The sequence below is a fragment of the Myxocyprinus asiaticus genome, chromosome 50 (assembly GCF_019703515.2).
Source record: "Myxocyprinus asiaticus isolate MX2 ecotype Aquarium Trade chromosome 50, UBuf_Myxa_2, whole genome shotgun sequence".
NCBI classification, from domain to species: Eukaryota; Metazoa; Chordata; class Actinopteri; order Cypriniformes; family Catostomidae; genus Myxocyprinus; species Myxocyprinus asiaticus.
This window is the reverse complement of record NC_059393.1, coordinates 3,386,927-3,404,207: the sequence shown is the minus strand read 5'-3', so window position 1 is coordinate 3,404,207 and position 17,281 is coordinate 3,386,927. Positions and strand designations below refer to the sequence as shown.

The 17,281-nt window shown below is 36.9% G+C and overlaps 1 protein-coding gene across 4 annotated transcripts in view; it reads left to right on the top strand.

Moving 5' to 3' along the window:
* Positions 1–17,281, top strand: part of LOC127438678 (phosphofurin acidic cluster sorting protein 2-like) — a 91,009-nt gene that overhangs the window by 15,183 nt on the left and 58,545 nt on the right. For all 4 annotated transcript variants that reach the window (XM_051694427.1, XM_051694425.1, XM_051694426.1 and 1 more), the window contains exon 2: positions 16,552–16,639. In XM_051694427.1, the coding sequence (XP_051550387.1) occupies positions 16,552–16,639 (88 nt within the window). The remainder of the gene's footprint in view (positions 1–16,551; positions 16,640–17,281) is intronic.

Here is a 17,281-nt window from a genome sequence, read left to right as displayed (position 1 = left end):
CTCCGCTTCTGAGACCATCAATCTGCACATCTTATCACATGGCTCGTTGTGCATGACACCGCGGGGACTCGCAGCATGTGGAGGCTCATGCTACTCTCCGTGATCCATGCACAACTCACCACACGCCCCATTGAGAGCGAGAACCACTTAATCGTGACCATGAGGAGGTTACCCCGTGTGACTCTACCCTCCCTAGCAACTGGGCCAATTTGGTTGCTTGGGAGACCTGGCTGAGTCACTCAGCACACCCTGGATTCGAACTCGTGACTCCAAGGGTGGTAGTCAGCGTCAATAATTGCTTAGCTACCCAGGCCCCAGGAGATGACAGTGTTAAAGGAATTTCAGTTTATCTGCAAGCGACATAGATAGAGACAAAGACACACACACTCAAGGATACATGAGGTGAGTCAACACTATCTGTGTCACAATATACATATATATATATACGAGAGAGAGACACCGTCTTAGGGGCTTTTTTAACATAATTTTCAATGTAAACACGTGCTAAACTGACATCGTTCACTGTTGCGCTGCGCCTCACTGTTTTTTCAGCATCTCGCAGGACCGCCGCGGTTTTTTTGACAGCGTGTCGAGTTAAAAAGAACTTCAACTGTTAAAAACGCATTCTGCCATCTGTTGTATTCATTGCGTTGCGTCTACCTTTTGTAGCGCAAGAACACATTTGGTCTGAATGGCCACTTTTGCAGTCGTACTGACATGCAGTGTCATGGTTGCAGACTGAAGAGGATTTTTAATCAAACTGAAGAGGAAGCTGTATGGTTATGGGATTTTCGTGTCACTAATTGGGACAGACTCACAGATTTAAAGTATGTAAGTGCAGGCACTCAATACGTGCCATTGTTCTGAGCAAGCAGAGTGTGCATTAAACACACACACACACAATGACAATGGTCCTGTTGGTCAATAGAAGATTTAACAGGACTGTTGTTTTGTCCCCCTCGTTCATTCCAGGAGATTGCTGTTGTTTCATTAGTGAACATTATGCGTATTATGTGAAGTTATTTTACAAGGCTATGGTCATTTGCATCTGCAGTGTGTAGCTTCTTATAGAGCTGTCAGTCAATGGAGGGAGGTGATGTTGGGTGATGGGAAGGACAGGGCAGATAAAATTGTGAATCACAAACCCAGACAACTGAGTCACATGCAAACAAACACTTTGAAGAAATGGATATGCAAGAATAATTAAATCCACTTAAGACTTGCAGTATGTGGTCAAATATGAAGAAAGGCACTAAGAGTCTGTTGTAGGTGTTGTAAAACTTTAGTTTTGGAATCAAAATCTGATTGCTCCATTTTTCAGTCTTTTGACTGGAACATTTTGATATTTACGATGCATTTGCTCTGAAATAGCTTTTTTCAGATGAACCATTTCAACCAAACCACCATTGTTGCCTGGTAAATTCAAACTGTTTAATGTATGAAGTAAAAATCTAGTTAAAAATAATCAAAGAATATGTAATCATTTTCAATTATATGCACATTTATAAAAGCAGTATATAGAGATAAACAACATATTTATATTTGTGTGAATCTATTTTTACTAAAGCATTTTAATACATGATTAAGTGATGACAAACGAATATTTGATTTTGTGTATAGAACTGAGAATCATTTGAAATGGACATTTTAAACGGATTCGCTGAAGTGAATCTACCTTGCCAAATAGGGTTGTCACGATTAGTGACAAGTAATCATGAAACAAATAATTGCGATTATGAGGATTAATTGTCATACAATTGTCAAGGTGTACATTATGTGTGCTTCAAGAAGCCACTTATTCATATTTAATTTCGTATAATAAAATAGGGATATATGATTTCATTTAAAGCTTTAAAAAATTATGAATTACTTAAAATATATTTTAAAATATGTCTCTCTTTTTGGTCAACTTTTGTCGTGGCCCATAACTTAGCTATTATATTATATTATAATAAAATATTTCTGTATGAAATTCTTTACTTTCATGGAATTTGTATATTCACTTAAAATTCCCTTATTTGACACTAAATTGTGATTGGAATTTGAAGTGCAGAATAATCGTGGTTATCTCAAATTATAAGGTTAGATCAAATAACAGCAATCAGATGATTATTTAAAAATCACAACAGGCCTATTGCCAACTCTTGCAAGTCACGAAACAAGGAAAGATCGCAAAATTTGTCTTATGGCCTAACTGAATGTTCAAATCAAAAGTGCATTGGGGTGGACAATATACGCAAAATTTTATATCACGATATTCATACATTTTTTGGTCGATGTTTAAGTGATTTAAAAATGTATGAAATAATAACAGAATTTCTTTTTTATTTAAAATAATGTTCAAAGTAATGGTAGACCGTTCATGTTAGACATGAAACATTTTATATTGCAAAATTATTGCGCAATGCTCATGTATTGTGAAGACAAAATGTGGTTCAACATTTCTTCTGACTTGAGTGTGAATAGGACAGTGATTTATATTTCGAAACTTTGAGTTTGTGATGACACATAATGTACAGTATGTTATAATTACTGGTAAGGTTTGTTAATTTTCCCATGAACAATGAGTGTTGAGTTGCACACACAAGAAAGTGCATGTTATTTCCTGTTTATGTTAGATGCCTGCAGGGTGACAAACCTGCGGCATCAGTCGCGGAGAATGTGGCATATACTTGCCTCATTCAAAGTTAATGCAGAATAATGCAACACAGTCTGCTGAGTCAACCAATGTGTGTCAGTTCAGAAATGTAGAGCAGGGCAGCCGGTGTTCTACTGCTAACACAGAAACTACTAGGACTGCATTTCGCTGTCTGATGTCACCAAATTCACTAAACAGTTGTGCCACTTTTTCGGATGGTATTTCAGTGCTAAAACCTGTGTCCTATTCACTAACAACCCACAAAACATTTTAACCAGGTGCTTAGTGCATTTAAATTGTGCTGCGCCACAACTGAAATTAAGTTATTGAACGCATTTTCATGCACGTTCTTAAACCAATTATGCTTAATAATCCAACAACTGGTGTACATATAAATGCTCTCACTGTTTTCTCAGCAATGCTAACATGCTTCCTTTATACACAAATTAGTAGTATTATAGTGTGACATATCTCTAGTTCTCTCTGAAGGAGGAAGCGGGAGCCGGGTAACAATCCAATTGAGTCTTTATTTTTACACTTTCCAGCATCACACAACAATTTGCTTTACAGCATAACATGAATGAACACACAGAACACTCCGCTGCGTGTGTGTCTCTCTCTCTCTCCTCCGGCAGTCTGGACACCCTTTTTATCCCTCTCCAGTTCTCACTGTAACACAGAACAGCTGATAGAGATCATTTCAATTTGAATTTCAAATCAATACAATTCATGTATCAAATTTTAAGAAAGGAAATGTATCATGAAATTTTGTTACTCATACAAATGACAGATGCATCCCAATAACCTGTAATACGTTCCCTTGAATGTTCCAAACCCCACCCTTACAAAAAATCTAAACTAGCCACAAATGCAAATTTGGCGCTCATTATTTTCACATGCAAATGAGCTTGTGATTCCCGCAAATGTTTGCCAGAAGTTTGCAGCCCTTTTCCGGTCATGGTGAACCTCCAGCAAACCTTTGGCAACAACGGACAATTTTCTGCAAAGCTTATTTGCATGTGAAAATTATCTGTGGTGAATTTTACGGCAAGTTTGTGGCAAATGTGCAGTGAACTCTCACTTTTTGTAAAGGCAATTTTCTATCGTCGTTCAAAAAAGTAATTTTCGTATTTTTGGTTAGGTTTAGGTTTGGGTTAGGCATTAGGAACTTAGGAAGAATCGGTTTACTCTCTGTCCTCAGTTCATTCAATTTTCTCGATGGGAGTAAAAGTCTTACACTTTTGTTTGAGCCAACTTGTGCGATTTCACCATCTCATACAATTTCTTACGATTTTGACATTTCTTACGATTTTGACATTTCTTTCGAGTTTTCCATTTCATACACTTTAGTAAAATTTCATTATCATACAGCCGTCCTGTATGATTTTTTGACATTTTCGCCATCTCGTATGGTTTTGTTACGATTTTGCAGATTTTGCCATCTTGTACAATTTTGTACGATTTTGCTGTTTTGTACGATTTCTAACGTTTTCGCCATCATGAACTACTTTGCAATCTTGTACGATTTCTTACAGTTTCGCCAATTCGCACAATATCTTACAATCTCCTCATCTTATATGATTTTTTTACGATTTCACGATCTTGTAAGATTTCTTATGATTCCATTATCTTGAATGATTTTGCCATCTTATGATTTCTTACGATTTCGCTATTTCTTATAATTTCTCCATCTCGTACGATTTCTTTCGATTCCACTATTTCGTACAATTTCATACAATTCCGCCATCTTGTATGATTTCTTATGATTTCACCATCTCATACGACTTCGGACAATTTTGCTATCTCGTACACCAAAAATGTTGAATTCTTTCTGCTGTGTTGGCTTGTTTTTGGGCTCCATCCTAACGTTAGTTATTAGTTCTGTTCACACACGTGCGCACTCCTCAGAAACCTGTAACAACGCTGCTTATGCGTTTTCATGACCACACAAGCTGTTTTCTTCACAGAGCCCAATGAAATTTTGCATCATGCTCTGTGTAAATAGTTTTGGGGCAATAGTCACAGTCTGCAATTTGCTTTGCTGTGCGTAGCCGTTCTTGATCTAAACTGTCTTTTAAACTTGACTCAGTGGGTAATTCTCAATATTCTCAATGATGATTCTCTTTAGATTCTCATTACCATAATCCAACTTTTTTACTGTATTATAGTGATGAGAATTGTCATGAAAATAATCTCACGATGCAAAATATATTAATGGTCCTAATAAGCTTAATTTTCTTAATGCTATATGTTTCTTTTGATTTTGGGGTTTGCTCCAAAGACACAACAGAATTTAAGTTGTTATTGGTCTATAAATGGGATGATTGAGAATTCGGTACATGCCAGCATCAGGTTCTAATGGAGCTCATTGATTGGCCGGAGTCGTAATCAGTGTTGACTCGTGTGCTAATGGGACATCTTTAGTGTCAGAGCCTGGGGCTGTGCTGCAATGAAAATCACTGTTCATTACGAACATTCACTCGTTTTGGGAAAAGACAATGACCTTGAACAACTGTTTCAAACAAGGTCAGTGCTGGTGTGAATGTTGAATGCTCTGAAAAGTTTCAAAAATAAATTACAACTGCCTGGTAAATAGTCTCTAAGAGTGTTTTAATGTTACCTTCATCTAAAAAAAAGAAAATTTGATATCTGTTACTTTTAATAAAAATCAACCCCAGGCAAATAAAAGTGCCCGAAGTTAAATAAACACCCGAGAGCAGTTTTATGAGCGATTTAGAAATAAGTTCTGCTTGTGTTTCATAAATAAAAGCCAGGTGTCTTTAAAACTAATGCCTTGGAGATTTCAAAGCCACTTCTCTAGAGGAACAATGCTGATATTGTCATGCTAGATCTGCTGTGACGCAGTGGATATGAGCAGATCATTGCATAATTCACATCCTGTGTCATCACACTCAGCAGTTATAGATGAACAGAGCACTGAGTGTGTTTGCAGCCGTGCATTATGTCAATCGGTGAGTGGTGTCACATGCGTGACCTTTAGGTGTGGTGAGATTACGTTCATAATCAGAGTCAGAGCAAAACACACACACACACACACATGCATCTTAATGAGGACGTAGGTTTTTAAAGCTTATTACTGTATAATGACAACAGACCAAGCCTACTAAACCCTACCTCGAAATGAAAACTTTTTTGGAATAATAATAATTAAAAAAAACAACAGTATTTGCTTTATTTATTAATCGATTTTCCAATTGAGAACATCCCTGAATGTCCCCAAAGGGAGGGTTTGTCAGATTTAGTTCACTTCTCAGGACAATTTCTTCCCAAACTATCAAAAGCCCTTTCGCCATTTAATCAAGAACAGCATATGAATTATAGAAATCTATAATTACATTTTCACAAGCTAAAATGCTCATTCTTGATATCCGCAATGGAATTACTACTAGTGAAAATGCTCATTTTTGACATCAGAATTCATGTTTGCACTAGAAAAAGTTAATTCTTAATATAAAAAATTGTATTTTTAATTTTTTATATCTGTAAATGCAGTGTCACTTGTAGAATTTTTACAATGATCTGTCATTTACTCCTATTCAAAACACAATTACAGATATCTATAATTAGTTTCTTACTGGTTGTAATTCCAAATACACATATTAGCCACTGTTGTTCTTCTTAATAGTAAAAATAATATTTTCTTTATATCAACAATTATATTGTTATATATATGTATATATTTTTTTTTTTTTTTTTTTTTACTAGTGGCAATGGTCATTTTATATATCTGGAAATCACATTACAGATATCTGGAATTAACATTGCTACTAGTGAAAACCAAATTACAGAAATAAAAATGTACCATTTTAACTAGTGGATATCAGGAATGGACCGTTGATTTAGGACAGTGTCATTATTGATATTAAAAATTAAGAAGTACATGGATGATATGTGTATTTGTAATTCCGATAAGTAAAAAATGATAGAAATTACAGAATTGTGTTTTGAACAGAAGTGAATGACAGATCATTGTGAAAATCTACTAGTGAAAATGCAGTTTCAGATAAAAAATAAATAAATAAAAAATTCAAAAGTTTTTTACTAGTTGAAATTAAATTTTTCATATCAATAATGGCTATTTCTGTGAGTAATGTTGTCCAGAAAGAATTCACTGATTCTTGAGATAAGGGACAAAACAGGTTTTAAAATGTAATACTAAATTAATTTGAAATGGATTTATTTGTAGACAAAAGTGTCAGCTAACGAACCATGTAAGTGATAACTTGCATCTTACTGTAATTTGTGTCAACTCAATCAGACACACTAAAAAGCATTATTGTAATTTGTTCCATCCAACGAGAGTGTAAAGTCATTAATTATCTAATAATGGTGTTCAGTAAAGGAGTTAAGTGATCAAAAACATTCTATACAATTTTTATTTCTGTTTTCACACTATTCTGAAAATTCTGTGTTGACAAAATTTTATATTTTTCCATCTTCACCATGTGTTGTACTCTGGAGCCATTTTGTTTTTTCCTCAGTTAAAGCTGCCTCTGTAATCTAAACTAAAATGCCAAAATTATTCCACAATTCTAACAGAAATTATCATAATGGGAATGAAGGAGTTGACATGTTGAAGCTGTGCCCACAGAGACTTCAACATTGTTTGTTTAAAATATGAACAAATATAATCCTTACCAGACCGTGTGTCCTACTGTTGCATCCACCATGAGCAGGAAGTGTGAAAGAGGTACTCAGAGTTATAGCTGACCATGACCTATTAAACAATCTGACAGAGTTGACGTAAAGTGAGGACACAACATTGATAGACAGTTTTTATTTATGGAAAATATAATTTAAAGTTTACTTTATGTATTGTTTTTCCGATTAACACTTTTTATTGATTCCAACAAATGAAACAGAAAAACAGAACATTTATGTACAGAATCAACTTTTAACCCCCATTATTCCCCTCCCAATCCCCAACCCCACCCTGACCCCCAACAAACATCCCTGTGGTCAAAGCTAAATTACACAAACAAAGAAAGAAAAAAAAGTGTGTATATACGTATATATATATATATATATATATATATATATATATATATATATATATATATATATATATATATATATATATATATATATATAATTATAATCACACACATTTAAAACTATAAATCCCTCTCCACTGCCCCTCCCCGAGAGCCTTCCAAAAAGTTCAAATAGCTGCCCCACTTCCTATTAAATACCTCCAGGTTGCCTAGCCTTCTATCTGACATTTCTTCAAATCCCGCCACCCTGCCCATCTCCGTGCACCACTCCCGAAATGAGGGCGCTCCAGCTGACCTCCATCCCTTAAGAATAATCTGTCTGCCGATCATAACACCGGCTAGGACCCAATTTCTTATGTATTTATCCCCAATATTAATGACCGCCCCATCACCTAAAATACAGAGTCTGGGGCAAAATGAAATTTGAGTGCCCAATATGTCACATATAAAACTCTGAACCCTCAACCAGAATTCTTGGATCTTAACACACCACCAAAAAACATGCGTTGTGTCCCCATCTTCTGATTGGCATCGCCAGCTGGTGGGTGTGTCTTTAAGATCAAGCCTATACAATCTAGAGGGGGTCTAATAAAATCGATGTGAAATCTTAAATTGCATCAGACGCACCCTTGCATCTCAAGATGTAGACTTAATGTTTTTTAGAATCCTAGCCCACACTCCCTCCTCCAATACCAAGTTTAAATCTTTCTTCCATAATCTCTTGAGAGAAGTTGAAGCTCCGTCCCCCAGACTCTGAATTAACAGGGAGTAATACACTGATGCCTCTCGACCTTTTCCAAAAGCAGTAATCACCACTTCCAGAGTATCTGCTGTTTTAGGGGGGTGTATGCTACTCCCAAATGTAGTACAGAGCAGGTGGCGCAGCTGTAAATACCTAAAGAACTGAGATATGGGAATCCTAAAATGTTGAACCATATTTTCAAAAGATCTCAACACTCCACTCTCATACAGGTCACCAAGTGTATTAACCTCCCTCACAATCCACTCTGACCAGCAGAAAGGGAACTTATTAATACATAATTTTGGGTTCAGCAATATGCTCGTGGCAACATTTAAATAAATGTCTGAATTAAACACTCTGGACACTTTTGTCCATACCGAGTGATAATGCGAGATAACGGTGTGTGATTTAACTTCTCCAGTTAGTTTAATAGAAAGGCTTTGCAATGGCGAAATAGGGGCAATAACTTCCTGTTCAGTACAAAACCAGGGAGGGGCTCTCTCAGGTGGAAGCGACCAATGAGCCAGATGTCTGAGAATGAATGCATAATAATAAAACAAAATCTTGGGTAGGCCTAGCCCACCTTTGTCAATCGGCCAATTGCAATCTTGGACGTTTACCATTCCAAATAAAAGTCTTTGCTGTGCTATCAAATTGCTTGAAATAAGAGAGAGGGACATCTACAGGGAGAGACTGTAGTAGGTAGTTGAATTTTGGAATACAGTTCATTTTAATAACATTAACTTTCCCAATCATTGATAAATGTAATGAAGCCCACCTGTCTACATCGCTCAAAAACCTTTTTATTAAATGGTCAAAATTAACTCTGACTAAATCAGACAAATTTGCTTGGAATAAAATCCCCAAATACTTAATGCCTTGTTTGGGTCACTGGAAGGTGCCCAGCTGAAAAGCCATTACTGGACAGTATGCTGTCAGAGCCAAAGCTTCGGATATAGACAATTTGACTTTGTATCCTGAGAACTTAGAAAAGGAATCAATAAGTCTATGGAGGCAAGGCATATATCCAGTGGGGTCAGAGACGAATAATAAAATATCATCTGCGTAAAGCAAAAGCTTATGCGCCACACCACCCGCCACCATCCCTTCTTATCTCGGCTGCTAATGGTTCCAGGGAAAGACAGAACAATAAGTGGGAAAGAGGGCAACCCTACCGGGTGCCCCTATCCAGAGTAAAATAATCCAAATTAATCCATTACGTTCATGTCTATAAAGTAACTTTATGTATTGTATAATATCTTACAGATCCCTACCTTTCATTTGATATTAATATTTATGAATTTGTTGCATTTTCAAACACTTTGTTTGACAGTTTAACATTGTGACTTCTTGTTGAGGACAGATTAAGTTACATGTGTATAGAGCATGCATTTTTTAAAATCTCATTCAATTATTTAAAAATATAAGTAATGAATGCCCTGAGGATACACATTTCCTTTAGATTTAACTTTTCCAGTCTTTTTATTATTATGAATTTCTTGATTTTTAACATAAAGATGACTTTTGTATGTAAGACATGTTCTGTCCCTTATCTCAAGAATCAGTGAAAGAATAGAAATTGTCAAGAATTAAAATTTTTACAAGTGCAAACCAAATTACTGATATCAAGAATTATCAATTTGCTGGAAAGTTGAATTATAGATATCTATAAATCATATCCTGCATGTGATTTAATGTCAAAAGGGCTTGTTATACCCAAACTATAGTTATGTACACATACACAAATGTAGAAAAATAAACGAAATGTTTTTTTGCATTATTTACTTTATTTCCAAAAAAACATGTCAATTTATTACATTTAAATGAAGAAAAATCTACAATAAATAGCTTAGTAAGCACATGAAGTTTACTTAACTAAATGGGCACAAGCAATGTAATTATAGTGTTTCTATATAAAGCTTAAAATAATTACTATAGACTTACCCTAACTTTGACCCTAAAAGAAAAATATTCACTATTTTAGAAAATGCATGAAATGGTTTTCCAGTTGAGTTGGGAAAAAAGTTGTATTTATTGTATCCCAAAACTGTAGCTAATATGTACACTCCTCCCCTTGTTTGTAGTTTGCTGAACAGATTGTAGGGCAGGTACTGTAATTCTCAGTCATCTGTGTCGAGTGACTCGTGTGTTCAGATTACAGACAGTTTAGGCTTAGCTTGTTAATGGCAAAATTACATCACAACATCCTCCCTTTCTCTTCACTTTGAGAATATGCAAGTTCTTTTCATAGTATTATGCTATATGTGGCTGTGTGTGTGTGTGTGTGTGTTTGAGGGTCTTTTAAGGTAGCAGAGGCAGTTTGTGCTGTCTGGCCCTGTGTGCTGAGGACAACTCTGTCTCTGTTAAACTCCTTACAGTCAGAGAATCATCAGGAAGCAACCTGTTTCCTCTCATGCCAAGAGTCTGATCAGAGATTAGGACAGAATATATGAGCCAGACTGCGCGCTACAGGCATCTTTACACTGAAGAGTTAATGTTGCTCTGTGCCCAGACTAAGCGCACGGTACATTTGGCGACAGTAGGTCGAAAGTTTTGCTGCTGAAAACGGTCTGTGCTTACTAAAATTAGAATCACTGCCCCCAGTGGCCGAAGCTGGAAGTGTTGTTGAACACACGAGCACGTGTGAGCTCCAGTTACCAGGTGACATGTCCACAGAGTGGTGCCAAAAGCGAGTTGCATTTTTAGTTGTAATGATTTTAGAAAGTCAACAAGAATGCATATTTTATCAACCCATCCCCACCTAGCCCAAACCCCAACCCAAAACCTCACCATCAGTGGAATTAAAATGTTATCTTAGAGCGAAAATGAAATCTTAGAATTGTACTCACCAGTGTTTATGTGACCGCGATTATTTCCTGGTTGCTATTGGACTAAAGGCCTGAGTATACTACAGTTGTCCGCATTGCTGAAAGCTCTGCGCACAGTATGCATGACACAGATTTCTGCATCAGTAAAGTCTGCACGTACCAGATTTTCTCAACCCGCGGTCCTCGTCTGTGCGCATCATCTGCGCATGCGCCGGCCATTGAGTGTACTAAATGAGTATCACAAACCAGCTGTAGTGGGCATGTGTCGAACGCGTTTGTATTCGCTCGCGGTCAGAAGAGTTTACTCCAGATACGGAACGCAGAAAAACAAAGTATACCCGGGCCTTAATGTTCCCTTCGAGTGCTGTCGGAATTATCCCACTTCCCAGAAGTGGTAATTACAAGTACGTCAAGTTTAAGCGCTTTGTTGTCAACAGGAAACATGGACAACATCAGGTCCATTCTTGCATATTTATTGGGGAACTCTTATTATGACACTGTAATGCATGTTACTCAGTCAGCATGCTGACAATAATGGCATTTTGGTTAAATACATGCTATTTTCTCTGTGTCAAAATATACAAAATGCATCAAATTGTTGCTGATAGACATAAATGCATACGAACAAAACGGAAGTCACTAACAATTATCTATTTGCAGAAAAATGAATAAAACCTAACATCCTTTATCAAAATGATCTCAGTTTCCCAGTCGTAATTACAACTTAAGGGGTCGTTTATGTGCAACGTCCGAGTAGGAAAGTCGTATTTACGATAATTCCAAACGTACGTGAAGGCACCATAGTAGCTTTGGACACATTTGCATCTTATAGACGTATTGCAGATGAGCAAACAACCTTAGAAATACGCCTTCCAGATGTAAACCCACACATCAAATAGACATCTGGGTGATGGACGTGCTCTGTCAGGGGATGGAAATGGTCACTTTTGGGTGTTAAAGTTGATTAATTTGCATAGTTTTTGTGGATATGTGAAATGGTGGCGTGACTGGGCGGATTCTGACTGGGATATTGTGCTGAAGAGATGCTAGATCAGCAGTGGTCAGGGTTTTATGTAAGACTGACACTGGATCCTGAATGAGCCTCTGTTTGTGTGTTTTTCCCATGGAATGTACGGGCTGTTCCAGGGCCTTTTCATGCTGCAGGGTCTTTCAATGGCCAGAACTGAATAGCTTCAGTCGGGTGCTTGTGTTTTGAGCTTAGCAAGCACAAATGTTCCTGCCTGTTCCTCATCACAGAGAGTGGTAGCAGGACCATTAACATTAGTAGACTTTATCATTTTGCTGCCTACACTTTGGAACTGCCTTCATGATGGAAAATGCCTATGACACTTTAAAATGCTGTCTAGGAAGGGAGCTCACTAGGTTGTGGAACATAGCCAAATTGTGTCAAAGTATGTGTAATGTAGGGTTCAGCAAGTGTGTTTGCAAGCTTGTATGTGTGCTGTGTCTTTGCTAAAGATAGAGACCAGAGAATTGTTGCAAAGAGAGAAAAAAACAAAAAGACTGAGAAAAAAAAAGCGAGATATTCCAGCCTTCAGAGAAGATGAGTCATACAGCTCAGAGAAATAGAGGTGTGTGTGTGTGTGTGTGTGTGTGTGTGTGTGTGTGTGTGTGTGTGTGTGTGTGTGTGTGAGACAGACTAATTCTTAGTTTCTGGAACATGAAGATGAAGAAATCACAGTCACAGATGAAAGTGTCGGCTGGCTATTCAAAGTTAAAATTCTTCATTTTCATGGCATTTTCATTTCCTACAGGATAGAAACACATTTCCAAACAGTAACGTATGCGATAGGTCAGTTTCCCAACTTATTTGTCTTAGGGCGTTTTCACACCTGGCTTGTTTGGAGTGTTTGTTTCAGAACCTGGTGCATTTTCTCCCTTGGTTCGGTTCATTTAGGCATTGAACACGGCAATTGCACTTGGATCCACACCAAAACAATCAGTCCGAAACCGATGCAGTGGAGTCATTCAGGTTCCTGGGCACTATCATCTCACAGGACCTGAAGTGGGAGACCCACATTGACTCCATTGTGAAAAAGGCCCAGCAGAGGTTGTACTTCCTTTGCCAGTTGAGGAAGTTCAACCTGCCACATGCGCTGCTGATACAGTTCTACTCAGCAGTCATTGAGTCTGTCCTCTGCACTTCAGTAACTGTCTGTTTTGGTGCAGCTACGAAATTGGACATCAGAAGACTTAAAGGACAGTTCGGACTGCTTAATTATTGGTTGCCTCCTGCCCTCCCTTCAAGAACTATACACTTCCAGAGTGAGGAAAATGGCGGGAAAAATCACTCTGGACCCCACTCACCCAACCCACTACATTTTTGAACTGTTGCCTTCTGGACGGCGCTACAGAGCACTGAGCAACAGAACCGTCAGGCATAGGAACAGTTTTTTCTCTCAGGCTATCCATCTCTTGAACAGTTAAAACTGCCCCTTTGAGCAATAATTAATGTGCAATACACAGCTTAGTCTATTTATATTTATCCAACATACCATACCTCTTCTTCCATACATTCCCTCATATATAACAGATTTGTATTTGTACATACAAATATATAGATTTTTTGTCTTATTGTGTATTTCTATATATATTTATATTTTCTATTAACTTTTTATTTTTATTCTATTTTTGTATTATTATCTCTGTCTTGTTGTATTGTTTGTGCACTGGAAGCTTCTGTCACCAAGACAAATTACTTGTATATGTGTAAACATACTTGGCAATAAAGCTCATTCTGATTTGGATTCTGACACCTTTTGGATTTTTCACAGGCATATAATTTTAACTGGTATATCAATGGATGAGCTTAATCATGGAACAGCGAACAAACATAGTGACCAATAAGGGGATAGCTTGCTCACATGTGAATTTTATGGACATAGTTTTGGTCTGTTTTGAAATGTTACCTTGTGAAAGCGAACCGAACCAATAAGAAAATGCAACATTGTTACAATTTAGTCCCCGTTTCGGAACAAAACAAACGGTCTACAGGTCTGAAAAATGCCCTTATACTCTCACTGGCACATCAGTAAATCCCCAGTACCCCATTATCAACACCAAACCACAAATGTGTTCCTTAGAACACATATAAGACCTATTTTGGATCATCATTCTGTATTATCATTAATGGTCGTGTCCAGAAGGTAACCCTCCAGTTGCCGAAAGTCTCGCAAGATTTGCATGCCATGGTCACATGTTGTGTTTATTGTGTTTATTTGGAGTCCCACAGAAAAAATGGAGTGGGGTTTACTTGAAAAAAAAAAACTAGGAAACAATTTTCATGCAGAAATTACTAGTAAATTTAACATATCATGGGCCCTATTTTAAGAGCGCTAGCGCTAAGTGCAGTGCTATGTGCTATGAGTCATAAGCACAAAGTCAATGGGCATGGCCATGACATTTTTGATATTTTCATGCAAGCATGCGCTAAGTCTAGGCGCAAGTGGGTTTGGCCTAATTACACACACTAAGTGCTAATGGGCTGGGTCAAGTGCAATTTAATTCTGAGATTTTTACCCGGTTATTGCAGCATCTAAATCCTTTATTATATAGTAAATTCCCTGTCAAGCATCAGCGATGTAAACAAAGACAGCACATTCATAAGGAGTCGGCAGTGTAAGTGGACTGTATTCAATTAATTAGAAGAATAAAAAAGATGGACATGCTCCTTTTACATGCTTAGAAAATGTTTTTCTCATAAGGAATTGGATGTACGCTCCGTAAAATTAAAGGGAATGTTAGTATTATTAATCATTTTCATCTACTGATACAAATCATGGCTTGTATTAACAGTGATTGTATCTGCATGCATTTCACTTCTACTGGTCGATTTAGATATTGAACAAATAAATTAATTTATTGAAACATGAAAAAAAAAAATGAACCAAAAATATTTCTACATTCAAATTATGCTTCAAACGAAACTAAAATATAATAAAAATTACGAAATGGTAAAAACAAATTCATAAACCAATACAAACATTTTAACCTCTCCAACTTCTTTCACAGGCACCTTTTGCAGTAACTTAAAAATCACTCCTCGACAACAGGTGGAAAAATACCAATACAAATAAGTATAAATGCAATTGTAAATATAAACATAATAATAATTGAAAAATAAACTATGACCTATAGATAGTTTAATGCAAATCTCATGAATTTTTTTGTTTCAGAAGACGGCTACAAGTACAACTCTGATCATCAGGGACATAAATTGATGTTTCAATATATTTTCAGAGTTTGGACATGAACTTTATTGCCACCTTCTGGTGAAATCTCCAAACTGCAAGTGCAGCAACTGAGTTTAGACTTTGCACTGAAAACAGATGTGGTATTAAAACGTCTAAGCGGAATGACCTATTTCTCAGGAAAATAGTGATTTGCGCTATGTGCCACTTCACCCACAGTTTGCGCGCATACACCCACAGATAGCCCAAACACTCCAACCCACACCCACTTGCGCTTTGTGATGGCACGGAAATTGCACTTAGAATTTGCGTGCTCACGGAAATTGGATAAAACGTAAGCCAAGGTCATTGCATGTAGCGCTGAACTTTGCACACATGAAAATAATGCCCAATATTTTCAAGTAAACATTTTTGGTAGCTTTAATTCTTGGTAGATTCTCTAGTAAAATTTACTTTACAATACTCTTTTTCAAGTAAATTTTACTCACTCTTTGTTTTGATATTTTGGAGCCATGCTTTTAAAAGTTTTCTTGCATTTTAATGCTTTTTTGATGTACTTAGTCATGTACCACATGACACACGGAAGCCTTTCACAAACTATAAGACATAGACGTATCGTAGACTATCTTGCTTTAATGGCGTTAGAAACAAGATCCAGAGCTGTGCACGCAGATCACAAAACACTTGATAACATTCAACAGATAATGTTTTTGATCAAGAATGGGTAATTTGGAGTAGAAAATTAACTTCAGACTTAACAAAACAGGAAGTTACCAAATGTAACAATAATATCCACAATACAAGTGGTCTAAATACACTTGCAAACAGTGAAACCATGCAAGCTCATTATTCAAGCTCAGTGCATGCTGGGAACACCAGCTTCGAAAAGTTAAACAATATGTACTTATTTTATTGACCTATGAAATTTATTCCAATAAGCAAATAAATATGACAAATAAAATTCTACTTTAGGACTGATACATGATTTTGTTTTGTTACTGTGTTGGGTCACCACAAACTCTGTGTGCTGAAGCGAAACCAGTTTTGAACCACTGATTTAGACAACTTGTAAATGGCACCTAATAATCCTGTCTCTCTCTTTGTGTCTGTCTCTCAGGTTGTGTAGTCTGACGCTGAAGAAGTTAATCGTTCTGAAAGAGTTGGATCGCGAGCTCAGTTCTGTGGTGATCGCTGTCAAGATCCAGGTAAAAGAGTACTGTTACTATGGTAGTTCTGTGTTTGTGTTGTGCTGTGATTGAGGTGTGCTGGAGCGTTACTGTGTCGCTTTACACAACACACCATGGTAACTGAGCTGTTGCCAAGACAACAGCTTTACTCAGTGGAAAGATGGGATTGACTGCAATAAGATGGCTTGTGTGGGGGGGGCTGAAGCAGTGCATTGTGGGAAATAATGAGGGGTAAATTCAGAGCACTTGAGGCCCTCAGCATTCCTCACGCGCCACTTTAGTCACACTCAGTGTGAATGTGTTTTGTACTTTTGTAAGGCTTTAACTTTCCCTTAAGAGAAATATATTGAAATATATTGATTATATAATGAATTCATTATTAAGTTACGATACTTTTTGATGTCATATGTCGTAAGTGTTGGTCTAAATTTTCTTTTCCTTATCCTAATTTGTTGTCTGCCTTTAAGAAGAAGTACAGAGGTGGTACCATGGGACAGTGATGATATAAGATGGTAATATCATGGTACTTTGGTATTTATACTGTGGCAGATGTGTTCAAACCACAATCAAGCCAATGACCCCCAAATATGCAAATGTATATTCTGACATAAAGACACATTTTACTGTGTAATAAAAACAATTATAAAGACATGTTGTTTG